We start from the raw sequence: 22,032 nt of genomic DNA, 5'->3' as shown, positions 1-22,032 counted from the left end.
TGAGTGAGTGAGTGAGTGGGTGGATCAGTGGACGAGTGAGTGAGTGAGTGAGTGAGTGAGTGAGTGGGTGGATCAGTGGACGAGTGAGTGAGTGAGTGAGTGAGTGAGTGAGTGAGTGGGTGGATCAGTGGACGAGTGAGTGAGTGAGTGAGTGAGTGAGTGAGTGAGTGAGTGGGTGAGTGAGTGAGTGAGTGAGTGAGTGGATCAATGGACGAGTGAGTGAGTGAGTGAGTGGATCAGTGGACGAGTGAGTGAGTGAGTGAGTGAGTGAGTGAGTGAGTGAGTGAGTGGGTGGATCAGTGGACGAGTGAGTGAGTGGGTGGATCAGTGGACGAGTGAGTGAGTGAGTGAGTGGGTGGGTGGATCAGTGGACGAGTGAGTGAGTGAGTGAGTGAGTGAGTGAGTGGGTGGATCAGTGGACGAGTGAGTGAGTGAGTGAGTGAGTGAGTGAGTGAGTGAGTGAGTGAGTGAGTGAGTGAGTGGGTGGATCAGTGGACGAGTGAGTGAGTGAGTGAGTGAGTGAGTGAGTGAGTGAGTGAGTGAGTGGGTGGATCAGTGGACGAGTGAGTGAGTGAGTGAGTGAGTGGGTGGATCAGTGGACGAGTGAGTGAGTGAGTGAGTGAGTGAGTGAGTGAGTGAGTGAGTGAGTGGGTGGATCAGTGGACGAGTGAGTGAGTGAGTGAGTGAGTGAGTGAGTGAGTGAGTGAGTGGGTGGATCAGTGGACGAGTGAGTGAGTGAGTGAGTGAGTGGGTGAGTGAGTGAGTGAGTGAGTGAGTGGATCAATGGACGAGTGAGTGAGTGAGTGAGTGGATCAGTGGACGAGTGAGTGAGTGAGTGAGTGAGTGGGTGGATCAGTGGACTAGTGAGTGAGTGAGTGGGTGAGTGAGTGAGTGAGTGGGTGGATCAGTGGACGAGTGAGTGAGTGAGTGAGTGGGTGGATCAGTGGACGAGTGAGTGAGTGAGTGAGTGGATGAGTGAGTGAGTGATTGAGTGAGTGAGTGAGTGAGTGAGTGAGTGAGTGGGTGGATCAGTGGACGAGTGAGTGAGTGAGTGAGTGAGTGGATCAGTGGACGAGTGAGTGAGTGAGTGAGTGAGTGAGTGAGTGAGTGGGTGGATCAGTGGGCGAGTGAGTGAGTGAGTGAGTGAGTGAGTGGGTGGATCAGTGGGCGAGTGAGTGAGTGGGTGGATCAGTGGGCGAGTGAGTGAGTGAGTGAGTGAGTGAGTGAGTGGGCGAGTGAGTGAGTGGGTGAGTGAGTGAGTGAGTGGGTGGATCAGTGGGCGAGTGAGTGAGTGCGTGGATCAGTGGGTGAATGAGTGAGTGAGTGGGTGAGTGAGTGGATCAGTGGACGAGTGAGTGAGTGAGTGAGTAGGTGGATCAGTGGACGAGTGAGTGAGTGAGTGAGTGAGTGGGTGGATCAGTGGACGAGTGAGTGAGTGAGTGAGTGAGTGAGTGGGTGGATCAGTGGACGAGTGAGTGAGTGAGTGGGTGAGTGAGTGGATCAGTGGACGAGTGAGTGAGTGAGTGAGTGAGTGGGTGGATCAGTGGACGAGTGAGTGAGTGAGTGAGTGAGTGAGTGAGTGGGTGGATCAGTGGACGAGTGAGTGAGTGAGTGAGTGAGTGAGTGAGTGGGTGGATCAGTGGACGAGTGAGTGAGTGAGTGAGTGAGTGAGTGAGTGAGTGGGTGGATCAGTGGACGAGTGAGTGAGTGAGTGAGTGAGTGAGTGAGTGAGTGAGTGAGTGAGTGAGTGAGTGGGTGAGTGAGTGAGTGAGTGAGTGAGTGGATCAATGGACGAGTGAGTGAGTGAGTGAGTGGATCAGTGGACGAGTGAGTGAGTGAGTGAGTGAGTGAGTGGATCAATGGACGAGTGAGTGAGTGAGTGAGTGGATCAGTGGACGAGTGAGTGAGTGAGTGAGTGAGTGGTTGAGTGAGTGAGTGAGTGGGTGGATCAGTGGACGAGTGAGTGAGTGAGTGAGTGAGTGGATGAGTGAGTGAGTGAGTGGGTGGATCAGTGGACGAGTGAGTGAGTGAGTGAGTGGATCAGTGGACGAGTGAGTGAGTGAGTGAGTGAGTGGGTGGATCAGTGGGCGAGTGAGTGAGTGAGTGAGTGAGTGAGTGGGTGGATCAGTGGACGAGTGAGTGAGTGAGTGGATCAGTGGACGAGTGAGTGAGTGAGTGAGTGAGTGGGTGGATCAGTGGGCGAGTGAGTGAGTGAGTGAGTGAGTGAGTGAGTGGGTGGATCAGTGGACGAGTGAGTGAGTGAGTGAGTGAGTGAGTGGGTGGATCAGTGGACGAGTGAGTGAGTGAGTGAGTGGATCAGTGGACGAGTGAGTGAGTGAGTGAGTGAGTGGGTGAATCAGTGGGCGAGTGAGTGAGTGAGTGAGTGAGTGAGTGGGTGGATCAGTGGGCGAGTGAGTGAGTGGGTGGATCAGTGCGCGAGTGAGTGAGTGGGTGGATCAGTGGGCGAGTGAGTGAGTGAGTGAGTGAGTGAGTGGGCGAGTGAGTGAGTGGGTGAGTGAGTGAGTGGGTGGATCAGTGGGCGAGTGAGTGAGTGAGTGGGTGGATCAGTGGGTGAATGAGTGAGTGAGTGGGTGAGTGAGTGGATCAGTGGACGAGTGAGTGAGTGAGTGAGTGAGTGAGTGGATCAGTGAGTGAGTGAGTGGACAGTGGAGTGAGTGAGTGAGTGAGTGAGTGGTTGAGTGAGTGAGTGAGTGGGTGGATCAGTGGACGAGTGAGTGAGTGAGTGAGTGAGTGGATGAGTGAGTGAGTGAGTGGGAGTATCAGTGGACGAGTGAGTGAGTGAGTGAGTGGATCAGTGGACGAGTGAGTGAGTGAGTGAGTGAGTGGGTGGATCAGTGGGCGAGTGAGTGAGTGAGTGAGTGAGTGAGTGGGTGGATCAGTGGACGAGTGAGTGAGTGAGTGGATCAGTGGACGAGTGAGTGAGTGAGTGAGTGAGTGAGTGGGTGGATCAGTGGGCGAGTGAGTGAGTGAGTGAGTGAGTGAGTGAGTGGGTGGATCAGTGGACGAGTGAGTGAGTGAGTGAGTGAGTGAGTGGGTGGATCAGTGGACGAGTGAGTGAGTGAGTGAGTGGATCAGTGGACGAGTGAGTGAGTGAGTGAGTGAGTGGGTGGATCAGTGGGCGAGTGAGTGAGTGAGTGAGTGAGTGAGTGGGTGGATCAGTGGGCGAGTGAGTGAGTGGGTGGATCAGTGGGCGAGTGAGTGAGTGGGTGGATCAGTGGGCGAGTGAGTGAGTGAGTGAGTGAGTGAGTGGGCGAGTGAGTGAGTGGGTGAGTGAGTGAGTGGGTGGATCAGTGGGCGAGTGAGTGAGTGAGTGGGTGGATCAGTGGGTGAATGAGTGAGTGAGTGGGTGAGTGAGTGGATCAGTGGACGAGTGAGTGAGTGAGTGAGTGGGCGAGTGAGTGAGTGAGTGAGTGAGTGGGTGGATCAGTGGGTGAGTGAGTGAGTGAGTGAGTGAGTGGGTGGATCAGTGGGCGAGTGAGTGAGTGAGTGAGTGGATCAGTGGACGAGTGAGTGAGTGAGTGGGTGAGTGAGTGAGTGGGTGAGTGAGTGAGTGGGTGGATCAGTGGGCGAGTGAGTGAGTGAGTGGGCGAGTGAGTGAGTGAGTGAGTGAGTGAGTGGGCGAGTGAGTGAGTGAGTGAGTGAGTGGATCAGTGGACGAGTGAGTGAGTGGGTGGGTGGATCAGTGGACGAGTGAGTGGGTGGATCAGTGGGTGAGTGAGTGAGTGGGTGGATCAGTGGGCGAGTGAGTGAGTGGGCGAGTGAGTGAGTGGGTGTGTGAGTGAGTGAGTGGGTGGATCAGTGGGCGAGTGAGTGAGTGGGTGGATCAGTGGGTGAATGAGTGAGTGAGTGGGTGAGTGAGTGAGTGGGTAGATCAGTGGACGAGTGAGTGAGTGAGTGAGTGGATCAGTGGACGAGTGAGTGAGTGAGTGAGTGGGTGAGTGAGTGAGTGAGTGGGTGGATCAGTGGGCGAGTGAGTGAGTGGGTGGATCAGTGGGCGAGTGAGTGAGTGGGTGGATCAGTGGGCGAGTGAGTGAGTGGGTGGATCAGTGGGCGAGTGAGTGAGTGAGTGAGTGAGTGAGTGAGTGAGTGAGTGAGTGGGCGAGTGAGTGAGTGGGTGAGTGAGTGAGTGGGTGGATCAGTGGGCGAGTGAGTGAGTGGGTGGATCAGTGGGTGAATGAGTGAGTGAGTGGGTGAGTGAGTGGATCAGTGGACGAGTGAGTGAGTGAGTGAGTGAGTGGGCGAGTGAGTGGGTGAGTGGGTGGATCAGTGGGCGAGTGAGTGAGTGAGTGGGTGGATCAGTGGGCGAGTGAGTGAGTGAGTGGATCAGTGGACGAGTGAGTGAGTGAGTGAGTGAGTGAGTGGGTGAGTGAGTGAGTGGGTGAGTGAGTGAGTGGGTGGATCAGTGGGCGAGTGAGTGAGTGAGTGAGTGGGCGAGTGAGTGAGTGAGTGAGTGAGTGAGTGAGTGGGCGAGTGAGTGAGTGAGTGAGTGGATCAGTGGACGAGTGAGTGAGTGAGTGGGTGGGTGGATCAGTGGACGAGTGAGTGGGTGGATCAGTGGGCGAGTGAGTGAGTGGGTGGATCAGTGGGCGAGTGAGTGAGTGGGTGGATCAGTGGGCGAGTGAGTGAGTGGGTGGATCAGTGGGTGAATGAGTGAGTGAGTGGGTGAGTGAGTGAGTGGGTGGATCAGTGGGCGAGTGAGTGAGTGAGTGGGTGAGTGAGTGAGTGGGTGGATCAGTGGGCGAGTGAGTGAGTGAGTGAGTGAGTGAGTGAGTGAGTGAGTGGGTGAAAGAGTGAGTGAGTGGGTGGATCAGTGGGTGAGTGGGTGAGTGAGTGAGTGGGTGAAAGAGTGAGTGAGTGAGTGAGTGAGTGAGTGAGTGAGTGAGTGAGTGGGTGAGTGAGTGAGTGGGTGAAAGAGTGAGTGAGTGAGTGAGTGAGTGAGTGAGTGGGTGGATCAGTGGGCGAGTGAGTGAGTGAGTGGGTGGATCAGTGGGCGAGTGAGTGAGTGAGTGAGTGAGTGGGTGGATCAGTGGGTGAGTGGGTGAGTGAGTGAGTGAGTGGGTGAAAAAGTGAGTGTGTGAGTGAGTGAGTGAGTGGGTGGATCAGTGGGTGAGTGGGTGATTGAGTGTGTGTGTGAAAGAGTTAGTGAGTGAGTGAGTGGGTGGATCAGTGGGCGATTGAGTGAGTGGGTGAGTGAGTGAGTGAGTGAGTGGGTGGATCAGTGGGCAAGTGAGTGAGTGGGTGGATCAGTGGGCAAGTGAGTGAGTGAGTGGGTGGATCAGTGGGTGAGTGAGTGAGTGGGTGAAAGAGTGAGCGAGTGGGTGGATCAGTGAGTGGGTGAAAGAGTGAGCGAGTGGGTGGATCAGTGAGTGAGTGAGTGGGTGAAAGAGTGAGTGAGTGGGTGGATCAGTGGGCGAGTGAGTGAGTGGGTGGGTGGATCAGTGGGCGAGTGAGTGGGTGGATCAGTGGGCGAGTGAGTGAGTGGGTGGATCAGTGGGTGAGTGAGTGAGTGAATGAGTGGGTGGATCAGTGGGCGAGTGAGTGAGTGGGTGGATCAGTGGGCGAGTGAGTGAGTGAGTGGGTGTATCAGTGGGCGAGTGAGTGAGTGGGTGGATCAGTGGGTGAGTGAGTGAGTGAGTCAGTGGGTGAAAGAGTGAGTGAGTGAGTGAGTGAGTGAGTGAGTGGGTGGATCAGTGGGCGAGTGAGTGAGTGAGTGAGTGAGTGAGTGGGTGGATCAGTGGGCGAGTGAGTGAGTGAGTGAGTGAGTGAGTGGGTGGATCAGTGAGCGAGTGAGTGAGTGAGTGAGTGGGTGGATCAGTGGGCAAGTGAGTGAGTGGGTGGATCAGTGGGTGAGTGGATGAGTGAGTGAGTGGGTGAAAGAGTGAGTGAGTGGGTGGATCAGTGAGTGAGTGAGTGGGTGAAAGAGTGAGTGAGTGGGTGGATCAGTGGGCGAGTGAGTGAGTGGGTGGGTGGATCAGTGGGCGAGTGAGTGAGTGGGTGGATCAGTGGGCGAGTGAGTGGGTGAGTGAGTGAGTGGGTGGATCAGTGGGCGAGTGAGTGAGTGGGTGGATCAGTGGGTGAGTGGGTGAGTGAGTGAAAAAGTGAGTGAGTGAGTGAGTGAGTGGGTGGATCAGTGGGTGAGTGGGTGATTGAGTGTGTGTGTGAAAGAGTGAGTGAGTGAGTGAGTGAGTGGGTGGATCAGTGGGCGATTGAGTGAGTGGGTGAGTGAGTGAGTGAGTGAGTGGGTGGATCAGTGGGCGAGTGAATGGGTGAGTGAGTGAGTGGGTGGATCAGTGGGCAAGTGAGTGAGTGGGTGGATCAGTGGGCAAGTGAGTGGGTGGATCAGTGGGTGAGTGAGTGAGTGGGTGAAAGAGTGAGCGAGTGGGTGGATCAGTGAGTGAGTGAGTGGGTGAAAGAGTGAGTGGGTGGATCAGTGGGCGAGTGAGTGAGTGGGTGGGTGGATCAGTGGGCGAGTGAGTGGGTGGATCAGTGGGCGAGTGAGTGAGTGGGTGGATCAGTGGGTGAGTGAGTGAGTGAATGAGTGGGTGGATCAGTGGGCGAGTGAGTGAGTGGGTGGATCAGTGGCCGAGTGAGTGAGTGAGTGGGTGGATCAGTGGGCGAGTGAGTGAGTGGGTGGATCAGTGGGTGAGTGAGTGAGTGAGTGAGTCAGTGGGTGAAAGAGTGAGTGAGTGAGTGAGTGGGTGGATCAGTGGGCGAGTGAGTGAGTGAGTGAGTGGGTGGATCAGTGAGCGAGTGAGTGAGTGAGTGAGTGAGTGGGTGGATCAGTGGGCAAGTGAGTGAGTGGGTGGATCAGTGGGCAAGTGAGTGAGTGGGTGGATCAGTGGGTGAGTGGATGAGTGAGTGAGTGGGTGAAAGAGTGAGTGAGTGGGTGGATCAGTGAGTGAGTGAGTGGGTGAAAGAGTGAGTGAGTGGGTGGATCAGTGGGCGAGTGAGTGAGTGGGTGGGTGGATCAGTGGGCGAGTGAGTGAGTGGGTGGATCAGTGGGCGAGTGAGTGAGTGGGTGGATCAGTGGGCGAGTGAGTGAGTGGGTGGATCAGTGGGTGAGTGAGTGAGTGAGTCAGTGGGTGAAAGAGTGAATGAGTGAGTGAGTGAGTGAGTGAGTGAGTGGGTGGATCAGTGGGCGAGTGAGTGAGTGAGTGAGTGGGTGGATCAGTGGGCGAGTGAGTGAGTGAGTGAGTGAGTGAGTGAGTGGGTGGATCAGTGGGCGAGTGAGTGAGTCCATGGGTGAGAGAGTGAGTGGATCAGTGGGAGAGTGAGTGAGTGAGTGAGTGAGTAAGTGGGTGGATCAGTGGGCGAGTGAGTGAGTGAGTGAGTGGGCAAGTGAATGAGTGGGTGGGTTGGTGGATGGGTGTGTGAGTGAGTGAGTGAGTGAGTGAGTGGGTCAGTGGGCGAGTGAGTGAGTGAGTGAGTGAGTGAGTGAGTGAGTGGGTGGATCCGTGGGCGAGTGAGTGAGTGACTGAGTGAGTGAGTGGATGGGTTAGTTGGTGGGTGGGTCAGCGGGTGAATGAGTGGGTGAGTGTGTGGGTCAGTGGGTGAGTGAGTGAGTGGGTCGGTGTGTGTGTGGGTGAGTGAGTGTGTGGGTGAGTCGGTGGGTCAGTGGGTGAGTGAGCGGATAAATGAGTGAGTGAGGGAGTGAACGAGTGAATGAGTGAGTGAGTGGTACAAAGACCTCTTACATGTCAAAAAAATCACGTCAAGTTTGATTTCCATGTCATGACCCCTTTAACTTACAAAAGCCTGTTCCTTAATGGCATTCACCTCTAGGAAGTGAAATCATTGTAATAGTTAAACAACTGCACAAAAGAGTTGGGCACAATTCAGAACTGAAGAATTGGCTTCCTTTCAATTCATGAGTTGGGATGCATGCTTTTATTAAAAAAAAAACTATAATAGTATATTAATGATCATAAAATAACACTTACCTCCATTCTGTGTGGCATCTGGTTCATTTTCTTTTCACTGTGTAAATTATATAAGTTATAACTGTACAAGTTATAATAAAGACATTTTAAGTACCAAAGCTATTTCTGAAATATACAACTATATTGTATAAAATATACAATTTGCTTTCATTTTTTAAAAAGTTACAGAGCTCACAAAAATGGCTACCTTAACATTAGCATGATTTGTCAAATACTGTGTTTGTACAGGAAACGACTTCATCATTCCTTTTAGAGGCACCGAGCAGGAGATGTCCAAGGTAGCAGCTCGTATCTTGGAAGAGCTGGTGAGACCTCTGAAAGAGCTGAACATCACAGACACAGAATTTGTCTGTCTCAAAACCATTGTCTTCTTTGCCCCAGGTTAGTCAGGGATCATCGCTGTATTCCCAGTCAAACACACTGTCTGTGCCAGGAGCTTCTCTTCTTGTTCCTGGCACTGTTTTGTTGTTTTGACTTCTTTGATTTCATGATGTTTTATGAGAATCTATTAATATCTGGGACGTGCTGGTGTGGATTGTTGAATTCTAGACTTTCCTGTCTGTTGGCCTAGAGCTCTGATTATAACAGTGGAGCCAGGTTGGTCAGTAAGAATTGCTTTGTTTGATTTACTTTGGTTTGAGCAAAGGTTGCCAGTTTTTTTATCCTCATATGCTACAATCTAGCATTTAACATGACAATTGAAAAACCTGAATTTTTAAAGAAATGTTACAGGTTTTGTCTATTTTTTGGTCACACTTAATATTAGGTGTCTTTACTCTGTACTTAAAAAATGTTAGCTAAAATGCACTTATTGTGTTCTTGTTGTATTGCAAAACATTTTTGCTGCTATTGAGGTGGGATATGGGTAAGTTTAGCAACAGGTTTGGTGGTATGGGTAGGGTTAGGATGGCAAGGTTGGGTTAATGGGTAAGGGAAGGGTCAACGGTGTAATTATAACCTAGATGTCATTACAGAAATAAATTTCAGGTGTAATTATGTGCAGGTATTTTTAAATATAACTACAATGTAAAAAATACATGTGTACAATAAGTGCATTATATCAAATGATTAATTTAAATGTTTGTACATTGCAGTTATATACGCTTAATATAAAGTGGGATCGTTTGTCTTTTCTCTAGTCAAAAGTATTTGAAACAAAACACATTTTCTTAAAAAAAAAAATTAACAGGGTGTCTATTTGCAGATAGCCAACAAAGGCTATGTATACAAGCTCTGCCAACCATTAGCATCCATTTATGATTTCAATAAATGGTAACACTTAACTTGAAGGGGTGTGCATAAGACTGACATGACACCTTCATAATCATAACATGACACGTCATGAATATGAAGGAGGTTTTATGAATGTTTATGACAACTGTCATTAAGTGTCATTCGCTCAATTATGTCATTCTTAATGCAAAGATGACATTATTTGAGATGTCTAAGTTATGACAACTTGACATAAACCAACACATCATAACCTGTCAGTGTCTTTGTCATGACAACTTGACATCATTTAGCTTTATGGGTTAACATTGCATTAAACTGTCATGTGGTTGGTTTTGACATTGGCTGTCATGAGGCCATTATAATAGTGTCATGAATATGTATCTTGAGCTCAAGTACAGTGGTACAAATTGAACTTGTCATTAAAATGTCATTAAGTGACAATACTCTGACAAATAATTTTATAACAGCGTCATGACTATTTTTCATTTCATGTTTTTTTTGTTTTTTGTTTTTTGTTTTTTTTAAGTTTCCTCCAACAGAAGTTCAGATAATAGACAATTTCAAATTTCGTAAAAAAGATGACACTGTTATAAAATAATGGTAACACTTTATTTTAGGGTCTTTTAACTAGTTGCTTATTACTATTAGGATCCATATGGCTAAAATATTGGCTATTTATTAGTACTTATAAAGCACATATTAATGCCTTATTCTGCATGACCATATTCTACATTCTTAATCATACCAAATACCTAAACCTAACAATTAACTATAATAAGCAGTAAATTAAGAGTTTATTGAGGGAAAAGTTAGTCATTTATATATGTGTTCCCTATACTGAAGTGTTACCAAAATAATGTAATGTAATGTTAACCCATAAAGCTAAGTAGTTTTTTAAGTTTGATAATTAATGTTAATTAATAATTAATGTTACCCAATAAATATAAACATATACACTGAATATGTTGTTATTGCATACTGTTTCACAATGTACTACAATACACTCAGGTGCAAATACTATTTGCACTATGTACTGTATATAACAATATTTACACTTAGTGCAAAGAAAATACTGCTATTTTCACTGTAAATAGCATATATCACTATTTACACTTAGCATATCATGCAATGCTATTTCCACTCAGTACAATTAGCATCTGCCATATTTTAATCGCAAATAATTTTATACAGTAGGTGTTACCTGTGTAAAAAAATAACTTTTGTAATAAAATACTTTTGTAATATGACATTCTCCTCCAGGAAGTGACCATTTTTAATAGGAAACCCAGCCAACAAAAGAAGATGCTATAATAGCTTTTTGCCATGAAGTTATGAAAACATTATTTCTGAATGTTCTCTGAACATTCAAAACATTCAGGGAACGTTAAAGGAACGTTCCTTTTTGCAAACATTATGGGATTGTTACATTTGAATGTTCTCTTAACAAGTAGTAACATTTAAAAACATTAGACGAACGAAATAAAACGTTCTATTAAAGATGTATAAATCAAAATGTATAAACTGTTTTGTGCTATTAGTTTGAGAACGTTATAACTCTGAACCGATGTTCTATTAACATTACTGGAAGAACATTTGTTCCTAACTTTGAGAGAACCTTGCCAGAATGTTCTGAGAATGTTCTCTGTTAGCTGGGAAACAACTGCACAGAAGAGTCGGACAAAATTCAGAACTGAACAATTGGATTCCTGACAATTCATGAGTTGGAATGCATGATTTTCCCCCTTAAACCAGTTGCAGCTGTTTGTCCAAAGACTTAATCGGTCTGAGATTGTTAACAACACTGCACATACAAATCTCTTGTCCATTGTCCATTCCATGCACTAAATGACAAATGTTTTCTCAGATAAACACAATAGATCTCTCAATGACCTTTGTTTTGCAACCCATGTCACTGAACACGGTCTGTGTTTTAGATTGCCCTGGACTGCAGTGCGCTCAGGCAGTGCGCCGACTGCGATTCCAGGCCCAGGTGCTGCTGGACGAGGCCACTAGCGAGCAGCGAGGGCGGTTTGGGGAGCTGTTGTTGTTGCTGACCACACTCCAGAGTGTGGCCTGGCAGATGGTGGAGCAGCTGCAGCTTATGCGTCTCTTAGGCAAAGCCAATGTGGACAGCCTGTTGATGGAGATGCTCCTGGGAGAAGAAGCAACCAGAGGTCCTGAAGCACTGCAGGCCTCAGGTACAAAATTAATATGCTGAAAAGTGAGATCTCATTAATATCTAAATTATATCTTCTAGCCTGCAGTGCGATTAAATGGAGAGCAAATTAAGTCACTGAATTCTCAAGCTTCCCAGATCTTTCAACAGACAAAAATACTCCAGTATTCTCAGACAAAGTTCAGTCAAAAGTCTAACATATCTGAGAATTTCACAAACTCTCCTGAATGATAAAATGTTCCTCTGGGTTGTCATACTGCTGATTTAGGATCTGTATATAAACTCTTAGATTTCGAAGAGCAGTGCTCATTCTGAGACATCAGAGTTACTGTAAACTTTCTCCAGAATAAACTTCATTGAACTCAGAGCTGGTTAAGATTCCATAGGAGATCTCAGTCCAGAGTCCATCTGTCTCAATCTAAGCTTTCGAGCTTAAGATAAGACTCCCCATTAGCGCTCTGAGGGAGTTGAGGCTCTTTCTGACTTACCTGCAGTTAAAGTATGAACAGACTGGAAATGGAATAAAACACTAACTTTTCTGCCTTTCTGTAGAGTCAGATCCTGAGCCACTTATATTCAGCACAGCTACAGAGTCTGTCCTCTCCAGAGGAATACTTGCGGAGCATATCCCAATGCCTAACTTCACATCAGTGATCCTTCCTGTACCCTCTTGTGAGTATAGCAAGCTCGGGTAGTTGAGCTGTCAATCCTACACAGTTTAAAGGGATAGTTCACCCCAAAATCTAAATTCTGAGATCATTTACTCCACATCATGTCGGTCCAAACCTGTATGGATATATTTGTGCCTCCATGGAACACAAAAGAAAATATTATGCACAATGTCCGTGCGGCTCTATTCCATACACTAAAAGCAGTGAACAGGAGCTGCCCCAACAAAGTCAAATTAAACACCACACTCTACACTGTTAATATAGTTTTTTCAAAGTTTTAAATAAAGATTATTGGAGTACATTTTACAAGATTTATTACTTTCTACTTTAAATTTCATGTTTAATTCAATGTGTTTCTTGCTGAATTGTGAAATTCACAAAGTAAGATTTACTTACTATATTGGCCAATAAAGGCATCAATATACTGTTAATATGAAGGAATTAACCAAATTGCTGTATTTTTAGCTGTATTTTGAATTACGCTTTGAATTGTGTTGTGTTTAGGGTGAAAGGAAATGTCTATAAACTTAATGGATAATGTGCTGGCAGAAAATTACTAGTATCCAGGTTCTTGAACTAACATTTTGCTAAGAAAATTTACTGGCCATAAATATTTTTTTACAATTTTAGAAACCAGTGAAAATATACAATTCTCTATTCCAATTTACATACCACTATTAAAACTATCTACTAGCCTAACTAATATAAATTTAAGACAAATAAACAGTCAGTAATAAAATAATAGATAATTAAATTACAAGCAATAGTACATAAATACAATAGAACAAAGAATCAAATGAAATAAACAGTGTTTTACAGTGTTTTCAAGTAGATCTAACAGTAGTTTACAGGTATAGAAATTGAATAAAGAAATCAAATGTAAAATAACCCTGCATAGTCTTCACTGTATAAATTAAACATAGATTAAAGCTTATTAACATTACAAAAGTTATACAGTCAAGAGCAGTGACTGATTTTCCATGTCTTTTGTTGTTTGATTAATATTAAAGGGTTAGTTCACCCAAAAAATGAAAATTCTGTCATTTATTACTCACCCTCATGTCATTCCACATCCATAAGACCTTTTTTTCATCTTCGGAACACAAATTAAGACTTTTTTTAATGAAGTCTGAGAAGTTTCTGGGCCCTATAATACACCCGGTGCAATGCGACGCAAGGCGCAGCGCAAGTGTGTTTGCTAGTTTGCGTCCGGCGCCGTTCGCGTTTTCCCGTTCAGCGCCACGTCCTTAAATTAGTAAATGCATTTGCGCCAGTTAGTGCGCCCATGGGCGTGCTGGTCTAAAAAAGAGGTGCGTTCAGGCGCATTGCTATTTTAAGGAGCTGAAAATAGACTGCGCCACATACCAACTCAAACCTGGTCTAAAGTCTAAAGTCAATGGCGCAATATTTTTTTGTTAGAGCGCGTTGGTAGAAACTGCATCTCTGGGCGCGTCCACAGTGCGCGTTGACTTTGCTTATTACGCATCACACAAACATGCCAAATATTAAAGACAAAAGGATTACAGTTTAAAAGAATATTATTGTGTAGGCTACATAAATATAAAAATGTAATGATGAATAGTCATTGCGTGTATTAGAATTAGGCTACCTATTTTCAATTCAGCCTATTACTACTTATAATGATGAACGAAATTGGCTAATTAATTGAACAATCGTGCCAATACACACACATATATATTAACTGACTCATTGGGCGGAGCTATTTGAAAGCCTGCATTTGCAAGCCCGCTTTAACTTCGTGCACGAGCAGATCGGTTTCTTTGCTTGAAAAGCGTTCAGCTTTTCCGCCAACAAATTCCACCATGTAAATAGCAATCCGCCATGGCGCGAGCGCATCTCGCTCTTAAAGGGAATGGGAGATGACACTCTAATTGGTTTTTTTGAACGTTACGCCCATTACTCATTAAGAGAATAGGGACAACACATTTCAAAAATGCGGCCCGGCACACGGACCGTTTTTCCGTCGTTAAAATAGCAAAAGTGGATTTGGACACGCCCTGAGTGCACCTGCGCCGTGCGCTTTACACTTTGCGTTTAGATCGTTAAAATAGGCCCCTCTGTCTCTCCATAGAGAGCCAATACAACTACCACTCCAAGGTCCAGAAAAATAGGAAACACATCATTAAAGTACTCCATGTGACTCCAGTGGCTTAAAAAATTATGAAGCAACGTCAGTTCTTCGTTTTTGCAAAAAAAACATAATTTAACATTTATTTAGAAAATAATATTATGCAAAGCATGTTCACGCAACAATGCCAGCTCTCGCGTGAATACAAAACGCATGCATCGTGAAGCTCTCGTGAACACTCGCACATATGCGTTGAGTTGACGCGCGAGTCTGAACACAACGCGCATGCGTTGTGAAGCTCTAGTGAACTGCAGATCAATATTTTTGTAAGTAAAGTGGTAAATTATGTTTTTTTGCACAAACAAAGCACTCACATTGCTTCATAAAATTGAGTTTAAGCCACTGGAGTCACATGGAGTACTTTAATGATGTCTTTCCTACCTTTCTGGACCTTGGAGTGGTAGCTGCTTTGGATTTTGGATGAACAAAGGTGTTACGGGTGTGGAAAGGCATGAGGGTGAGTAATAAATGACAGAATTTTCATTTTTGGGTGAACTAACCCTTTAACTCAACTTTTGTTTAAAAATTACTGTAATGCTTGCTTAAAATGAAAAATGAAAATGCAGGAAATTAACATTTCTTAATATGTTTAATAAATGAACATTAATTAAAAAGTTTAATATTGAGTAATAAATTACATTATTTTCATTTTTGGGTGAACTAACCCCTTAAGAGCTGCACGGATCCAATATATTAATACACATGCGTTTATTTCTCAGCTGTTTATGTTCACTTATGACATAACCAACTATGTTTACTAGGATATTCGCCAAGACGTTTTTGTTTTTCTTTACATAATTTTGTGTGAATTTTTCTGTTCAAGTGCAAGAAGACGTGAAGCTCAGTTCGGTATTCGTGTGCTGAGATGCGTCTCTCTAGGTGCACTTCGGATGTTTGCAGCGCACAGAAAACTTCACACAAATTGAGTTCCCTTGCTCGTCTTCTTGTGCTTGAATATTTAAATGGCTTAAACTTTTGTGACGATGCAGCACTGGCCCGTGAACTGTCCCTTGTTCACTTTCATGTTCACCACATCATTGCAATGTTAGAATTCATAAAAATGTTACCAGCAAACTGGCAATTGACACCATTTTATATACTTGCCAATGACTAAATTTACTCACATTTGGTGCTTGGCAAGTGTTCATTTTAGGCCCTCCCATTTTTCTACTGATTTTTTCTTACAGTGCATAAAAATAGTCCATATGAGCAGCACAGTCTTTTGAAGTCATACTGTATGATAGCTTTGTGCATCACAGAATTTTTGTTTTCAGATAAGTATAAGCATAAGACTTGAACATCTGGAATCTTGCACTATATGTTTCCCATAGTTTCTGATCAAAATAAAAATAAAGATAAATAAATAAAAAAAGTGATGGAATGCTGATTCATACCTACTTATTAGTTGTTCACTACATTTCAGTTCAAGTTTATTTGTATAGCGCTTTTTACAATACATATAGTTTCAAAGCAAGAAAATGCATGTTTCAGTGTTACTTCTTTAGATATAAACTGCGTTATTAATGTGACTTTTGTCTGCCGCAGCTCTGCCTGAAGATCCCCTGCTACCCACACACACTGGGTCTGAGGTCTTCACACATGGACAGACAGCAGACATGACAAGAGAAACGTCCAGCAGTCTCGCCATGCCAACTGTCCACACGTGCCTTTAACCACATGTATAAAGGTTGTACAGACATGATTAACTTTATATACTTAAAACCTTCACCACTGATACACATGTGCATTGCACACAGAAACTAAAATTGGGGATGAGGAGTCATTGTATTTTATGCATAATGAGCAATTCTTAATAATAGTGTTAAAATCTAACAGTGTTAAAGTTTTAATGTGAGTGAAAAATTAACAGGCAATAAAAAGCCTTCAAGCAGTAATATAAATATTTTGTATTGAGATCACTGGTAAATGATTGTCTAATTTATTGGATGGTGACATGGCAGGGCGTGTTCATAAACATTACAATTCAACAACTCTCATGGGTTCATGGTTCAATCAGATACCAGATGTCAAACACATGAGGGTTAGTCTGCCTGGTTGGTTTCCACTTCAAAATATCTTCTTTTTTTCCCTAGACCTAAACATCTATGTTTTATTATAATATCATACACATTTATCTCCCTTGTTTGTTAAAAAAATAAAAATTAGCAGAAAAAAGTAGACTTGCGTTTAGTGAATATTTTTATCAAATAATTTACTTTATTTAGTAATGAATCTGAGTTTGATTCAAAGAGGAACTACAGCAATGATGATGAAATCAGAATTTCAGCAAGTTTGAATAAATTAGACCAATAAAACTTGTGCAAAAATATTCACCAGAGGGCGCCAAATGCTTAATATTATCCCAGATAAAGCTTTCCCATGACAGGAAGGGTGATTGTTGTGCTTTCAGTTTGTTGGACTAATTTTTCCATGAATATAGCAAGTATAACAAGCATTCATAATTGAACAAATTATGAAATTAAATTAACCAAAAGAAAGAAAAATAAACTTTACCTACAAAAACGGTGCAAGGAGGACAAAACTATGTTCTTTAAGTAATTTCAGATCACTCCACTTAGACAGCCAAAATATTATTTTTTATTAAAGGGTTAGTTCACCCAAAAATGAAAATTACCAGATGATTTACTCACCCTCAAGTCATCCTAGGTGTATATGACTCTTCTTTCAGATGAACACAATGGGAGATATATCTAAAAATATTATGTCTCTTCTAAATTTTATAATGGTTGTGAACGGGGGCGTGTTTTGAAGCCCCAAAAAATGCATCCATCTATCATAAATGTAATTCATATGACTCCAGGAGTTTAATAAAGGCCTTCTGAAGTGAAGCAATTGTTTTTTGTATGAAAAATATCCACATTTAAAGCTTTATTAACTATAATAACTAGCTTCCGTCAGACAGCTGTACTCATCCATTTGTGGTGGAAGAGAACTGACGCAATGATGAGTGCGGATGGATTACTTTTATGATGGATGCATGCATTTTTCAGGGCTTCAAAACACACGCACCCCATTCACAACCATTATAAAGCTTGGAAGAGCAGGGATATTTATAAATATAACTCTGATTGTGTTCGTCTGAAAGAAGATGGTCATATACTGTACACCTAGGATGGCTTGAGGGTGAGTAAATCATGGGATTATTTTCAGTTTTGGGTGAGCTATCCCTTTAAATAGTTGTGTATGAGGTTAATGTTTTATGCAGGCCTGGTTGTTTAAGAGCCTATCTTTGGATTTCTCCCTCCCTCAGTAGGTTAGAAACAAGTTTAAGTTAACAGCTGTGTTGGTCAGGATTTCAGGAGGGATAGTCTGACTCATCAGCAGCAGAGGGGCTTAGTGGGCGGCTATACATCAATAAAGAGATGGAACAAGAAATATTTGCCCCCCTGGCAACAGTAGCTACAACGAGAAGATCTGTCCAAATAACTAACTGCAATGTTAACACTTATTCAATAGGACCTTCTTTGTCAAACCAGTTATTTCATAAACACACAAACACACACACACATTTGCAAAACTAATCATAGCTAATGGATGAGTAATTCTTTTATTGTGTCAAGTTTAATCTTAATCTGGTGAGAAGTTTTTCTCCTCACCTGTGAAGACACGTCCCCAGCTAGCAAAAAACTGCCACCATGTTACCATGATATTGCCATAGGCATTGTGAATAAGATGCATTTATGCAATAATGGAAGGACAGAGATCATAACAGGATAACACTTTGTCCGTGAATTCCCTGAAAACATATTTCATCACAGCAGCAAGTAGGTCACATATTTTGTCAGTGAGCACTAATAACCTGTTGAGAGCATGTGTGTAATCCAGTTCAGATTCAGATATTATTACAGAATTATTAATTTCATGCTTTTAAGAGCCCTCCAAAAAAAAAAAAAAACACACACACATCTATAATAAGATTATAAAATACCTGAAATTAACATAAAATAAATATAATCTAATTAGGTAAAACTTTAGAATTATTAATAAATAACTAGAGAGGAACAATGAGTGATGCGATATTAACATTCTATTAACTGCTATTAACTAACAAGAAACTCTGATTAACTAATTAGCAAGTAATAGCATTCTACTGAATGAGGTAGTTCACTATTAACTAATCGGTGTAACACTTTATTTTACAATGTCATTGTTATATAGTAATGACTTAAAGGGTTCGTTCACCCAAAAATGAAAATTCTGTCATTTATTACTTACCCTCATGCCGTTTTACACCTGCAAGTCATTCGTTAATCTCCGGAACACAAATTAAGATATTTTAGTTGAAATCCGATGGCTCCGTGAGGCCTCCATAGGGAGCAATGACATTTCCTCTCTCAAGATCCATAAAGGTACTAAAACATATTTAAATCAGTTCATGTGAGTACAGTGGTTCAATATTAATATTATAAAGGCGACGAGAATATTTTTGGTGCGCCAAAAAAAACCAAAATAACGACTTATTTAGTGATGGCCGATTTCAAAACACTGCTTCAGGAAGCATCGGAGCACAAATGAATCAGTGTATCTAATCAGCTGTTCGGAGCGCCAAAGTCACATGAATTCAGCCGTTGGCGGTTTGACACACGATCCGAATCATGATTCGATACACTGATTCATTTACGCTCAGAATCTTCCTGAAGCAGTGTTTTGAAATCGGCCATCACTAAATAAGTCGTCATTTTGGTTTTTTTTTGGCACACCAACAATATTCTCGCCGCTTTATAATATTAATATTGAACCACTGTGCTCACACTGCCTTGACCTTATAAGCTTCCAAATCCTGACCCATTGGTTTTTACCAATTTCTTAGCCAAATCAAGCCTCTCATGAGTAAATATTCTTATACTTTTTTTTACGTTTACTTTTTTTGTGTGTGTGCTGTAACAATAATCAAAACTCTCTAATATAACACATTATATCATCCAGAATCGCTGCACGCCCTGTCATCACTTTTGAGTAAAACAGCAAAATAAAACATTTTTCCCTGTTTATTGTAAAGCTTTATTTTATATTTTGAATGAACCACAGGTTTCATTCAAGTAGATAGATACCTCATTCTTCATTGCTGTACATGGCTGCTGACTGGTGTTGAAAAGACATTCACCATTCTCCAAGAACTTTTGGAGCTCCACTTATTTCCAGCTGGCTGCCTTTCACACCCCTTTCTCTGTGCTCTTCTCTGGGCTTTTCCATGCTGCTTCAGTCCTCATGTCTTTGCTGTCATAGGAAAACAGAGTAAATAAATGACAAACCGCTCAGTACGCATTAGCACAAACCGGGTCTTTCAGCATGCTGTCGGACTTACTGACCCGAAGTCTTGCTTCTGTTAATCCTGTAAAAACCAGGTTTAAAGTGTATTATTCCCAGTACTCTTTTTAAAAGTATGCTAAAGTGTACTTCTTTTTCTCTAGGGTAGAAATCTCGTTCCTATGACAAAAACCCAATAGGGTTTTTCCGTTGGCATTTGGATTATTATAGAAAATAAGATGTGACCAACAAAAGTTTGTGATTCTTGCATGTTTTGTTCATCATGATAATCTCTCAACATCTATTTTCTATGGCAAATATGTAGCATCAGTTCTTAAAACATAAATTAATGTTAATATTGAACAACTTGACGTTGTATACTGATAAATAAATGCTATGTTAATGAATCAGCTTTGGAAAAACACATTTATTGAATTTCAGAGAATTAGAGGAAGTTGACTAGACATCATCTTTTTTTTAACAGCGTTCCCACACATTTTACCAAATACATAAACACACTGATCATACATACACACACACACAATCACACCCACACACACTTACCAAAATTCTAGTATTGCAATGTGTCTTATACATTTCCAATGAAAGAAGAACACAGATTGGTAATATACAGTAATGTTTTTTATACTGTATACTGGCAATGACCATAATGATGAAGACAGAGTCAGAAATTAGTCAATAGAGAGTCAAGTAAAGGAGTGAATGGGTGACTAGATTAATAAGTTTCCCATTATACAGAATATCATTTTTAGCAACTGAGGTGCTTGTTTGTACTATTCCTTGTAAATTTACCTTAAAAAGACCATGTTTTTGCTAGCTTTTAGGGAAAGTATGGTAAATAAATACTTCCTCATTCTGCCCCTGGAACATAGATTTTGTTGTGCAACTTATATTTCTAACTAACCCTCTGATTTGCTATATAACAGTCACTGTAGGTCAATCTGAGTGTATTACAAGCCAGTTTCCGTAAGTTTGTCTAAGAGTGCAATTCCAGCACACTGTTGGAGAATAAATATGCTTATGTTTCAGAGAAACAAAAGGGCAGAAAACAGCTGTACACATTTAAGAACACATCATTTGTTTTCAGTACTGCCAACAAGAGTGGTAATTAAGAATCAAAATGATCAAAATTCTCACATTTCTCAATAAATGAAGCCTGTGGAAAACTCCAAACCTCAACTCAGATGCATCTTCAAATCCCTCTTCCTGCTATCCAGAACAGCCTATCATCCATCTGGATTATCATCCATCAGCCTATCAGAACAGCCTATCATCCATCTGGATTCAGTGAACTGTCCTTGCTTTTGCCTTACTGTACAGGTGTCTGCATGACATAAAGATCGATATCTTAAATACAGTTAAGTACAATGTTTTCAAAGAGATATCAGAATAAATTTTTTAAAAAAAATTACTCTTGCCTTAAATCCCTCCCAACATTTTTCCAGTGAAATGCAACTGAATATGTGGTGGTTCTTGAGTACATTATTATATGTGTTATAGTAATTTCAATTAAACAAGAACGGACCAAGAACAACAGAAACTTAGGGCTACATACAGTGGTAAGAAAAAGTATGTGAACCAGTATTGAGAATCAATGGTTCACATACTTATGAACAGGGTTATTTTAATAAATTCAGCAATTTTTTGTCTTGTGGATTATAATGTAAACATCTTTTATGTAAAATATCTTACTCAGGACAGTACTAAATAAAAATAACATGAATTTTGTATGATCTCTCTTATTAAAATTATTCACATTTTCACAGATTCTGCAAGTGGTTCACATACTTTTTCTTGCCACTGTATACACAGGATAACTGGAGGAAGACAAGGCACAGGTGGGGACTAACAAAGTCCCTTTAAGACAAGTCATTTCACTCGGCGGCCATCTTTGCATGATGCCCGAGAGCCGTTTCAATCTCTTTGAATGGGGAAACATCAAATTCTCCAAAACTGTTCGCCAACCTTACGATTTAATTTCATATTTGAAATCACCAATGAAATCTAAAAACAACCGGCTCATAAATTTAGTTTCTAAACGCTCGAATCATGACAAAAAAACTGTATTTTTCAGGCTGGATCAAGCTAATGCGCATGCGCAGACCTAAATGCGCGTCTCTTCGGAGGCGCGCGTCTGACTGTTTCTATAGAAACCGACGGCCGCTGAAGTGACGCGATCACTTTACCAATCGGCGATTGGCTCTTATTTAGAAGGCCGGACTTATTCCGCCATATTGCGCGTTTCTTTCTCCCATTCAAAACAATACGAGTGACACGTCTTGTGTTATTCTGTAGTCTTTGGGACTAATCAGTCAACTGATAAATCATTATGACAACAAATGCAAACATACTTAGAAACTGTGACAACTAAGGAAACAGAAAGGAGACAATGAGAAAGAAACGTTGCTTGCTTCTCAATGTGCATACTATCCACCCTAAATAGTATGTGACTTTAGTAATATTCAATACTATTTAGTATTTAGGGAGGATAGGGTGGACAGTATGCACATTGGGATGCAGGGCATTGCTGCGTCCGAAACAGAATACTTCTCT

The 22,032-nt window shown here is 42.5% G+C and overlaps 1 protein-coding gene across 5 annotated transcripts in view; it reads left to right on the top strand.

Moving 5' to 3' along the window:
• Window positions 1-18,660, top strand: part of hnf4b (hepatic nuclear factor 4, beta) — a 34,016-nt gene extending 15,356 nt beyond the window's left edge. For 2 of the 5 annotated variants that reach the window (XM_067400050.1, XM_067400046.1), the window contains 4 exons: window positions 8,190-8,342; window positions 11,129-11,392; window positions 11,923-12,042; window positions 15,736-18,660. In XM_067400050.1, the coding sequence (XP_067256151.1) occupies window positions 8,190-8,342; window positions 11,129-11,392; window positions 11,923-12,042; window positions 15,736-15,863 (665 nt within the window). In that variant the 3' untranslated portion in view covers window positions 15,864-18,660. Of the gene's footprint in view, window positions 1-8,189; window positions 8,343-11,128; window positions 11,393-11,922; window positions 12,043-15,013 lie in introns of all 5 variants that reach the window. The other 3 variants (XM_067400048.1, XM_067400047.1, XM_067400049.1) reach the window with 3 other exon arrangements.
• Window positions 18,661-22,032: the final 3,372 nt, after the last annotated feature.

The sequence above is a fragment of the Chanodichthys erythropterus genome, chromosome 11 (genome assembly GCF_024489055.1).
Source record: "Chanodichthys erythropterus isolate Z2021 chromosome 11, ASM2448905v1, whole genome shotgun sequence".
Lineage (NCBI taxonomy): Eukaryota > Metazoa > Chordata > Actinopteri > Cypriniformes > Xenocyprididae > Chanodichthys > Chanodichthys erythropterus.
Note: the sequence above shows the minus strand (reverse complement) of the source record. Positions and strands in the feature narration are given on the sequence as shown.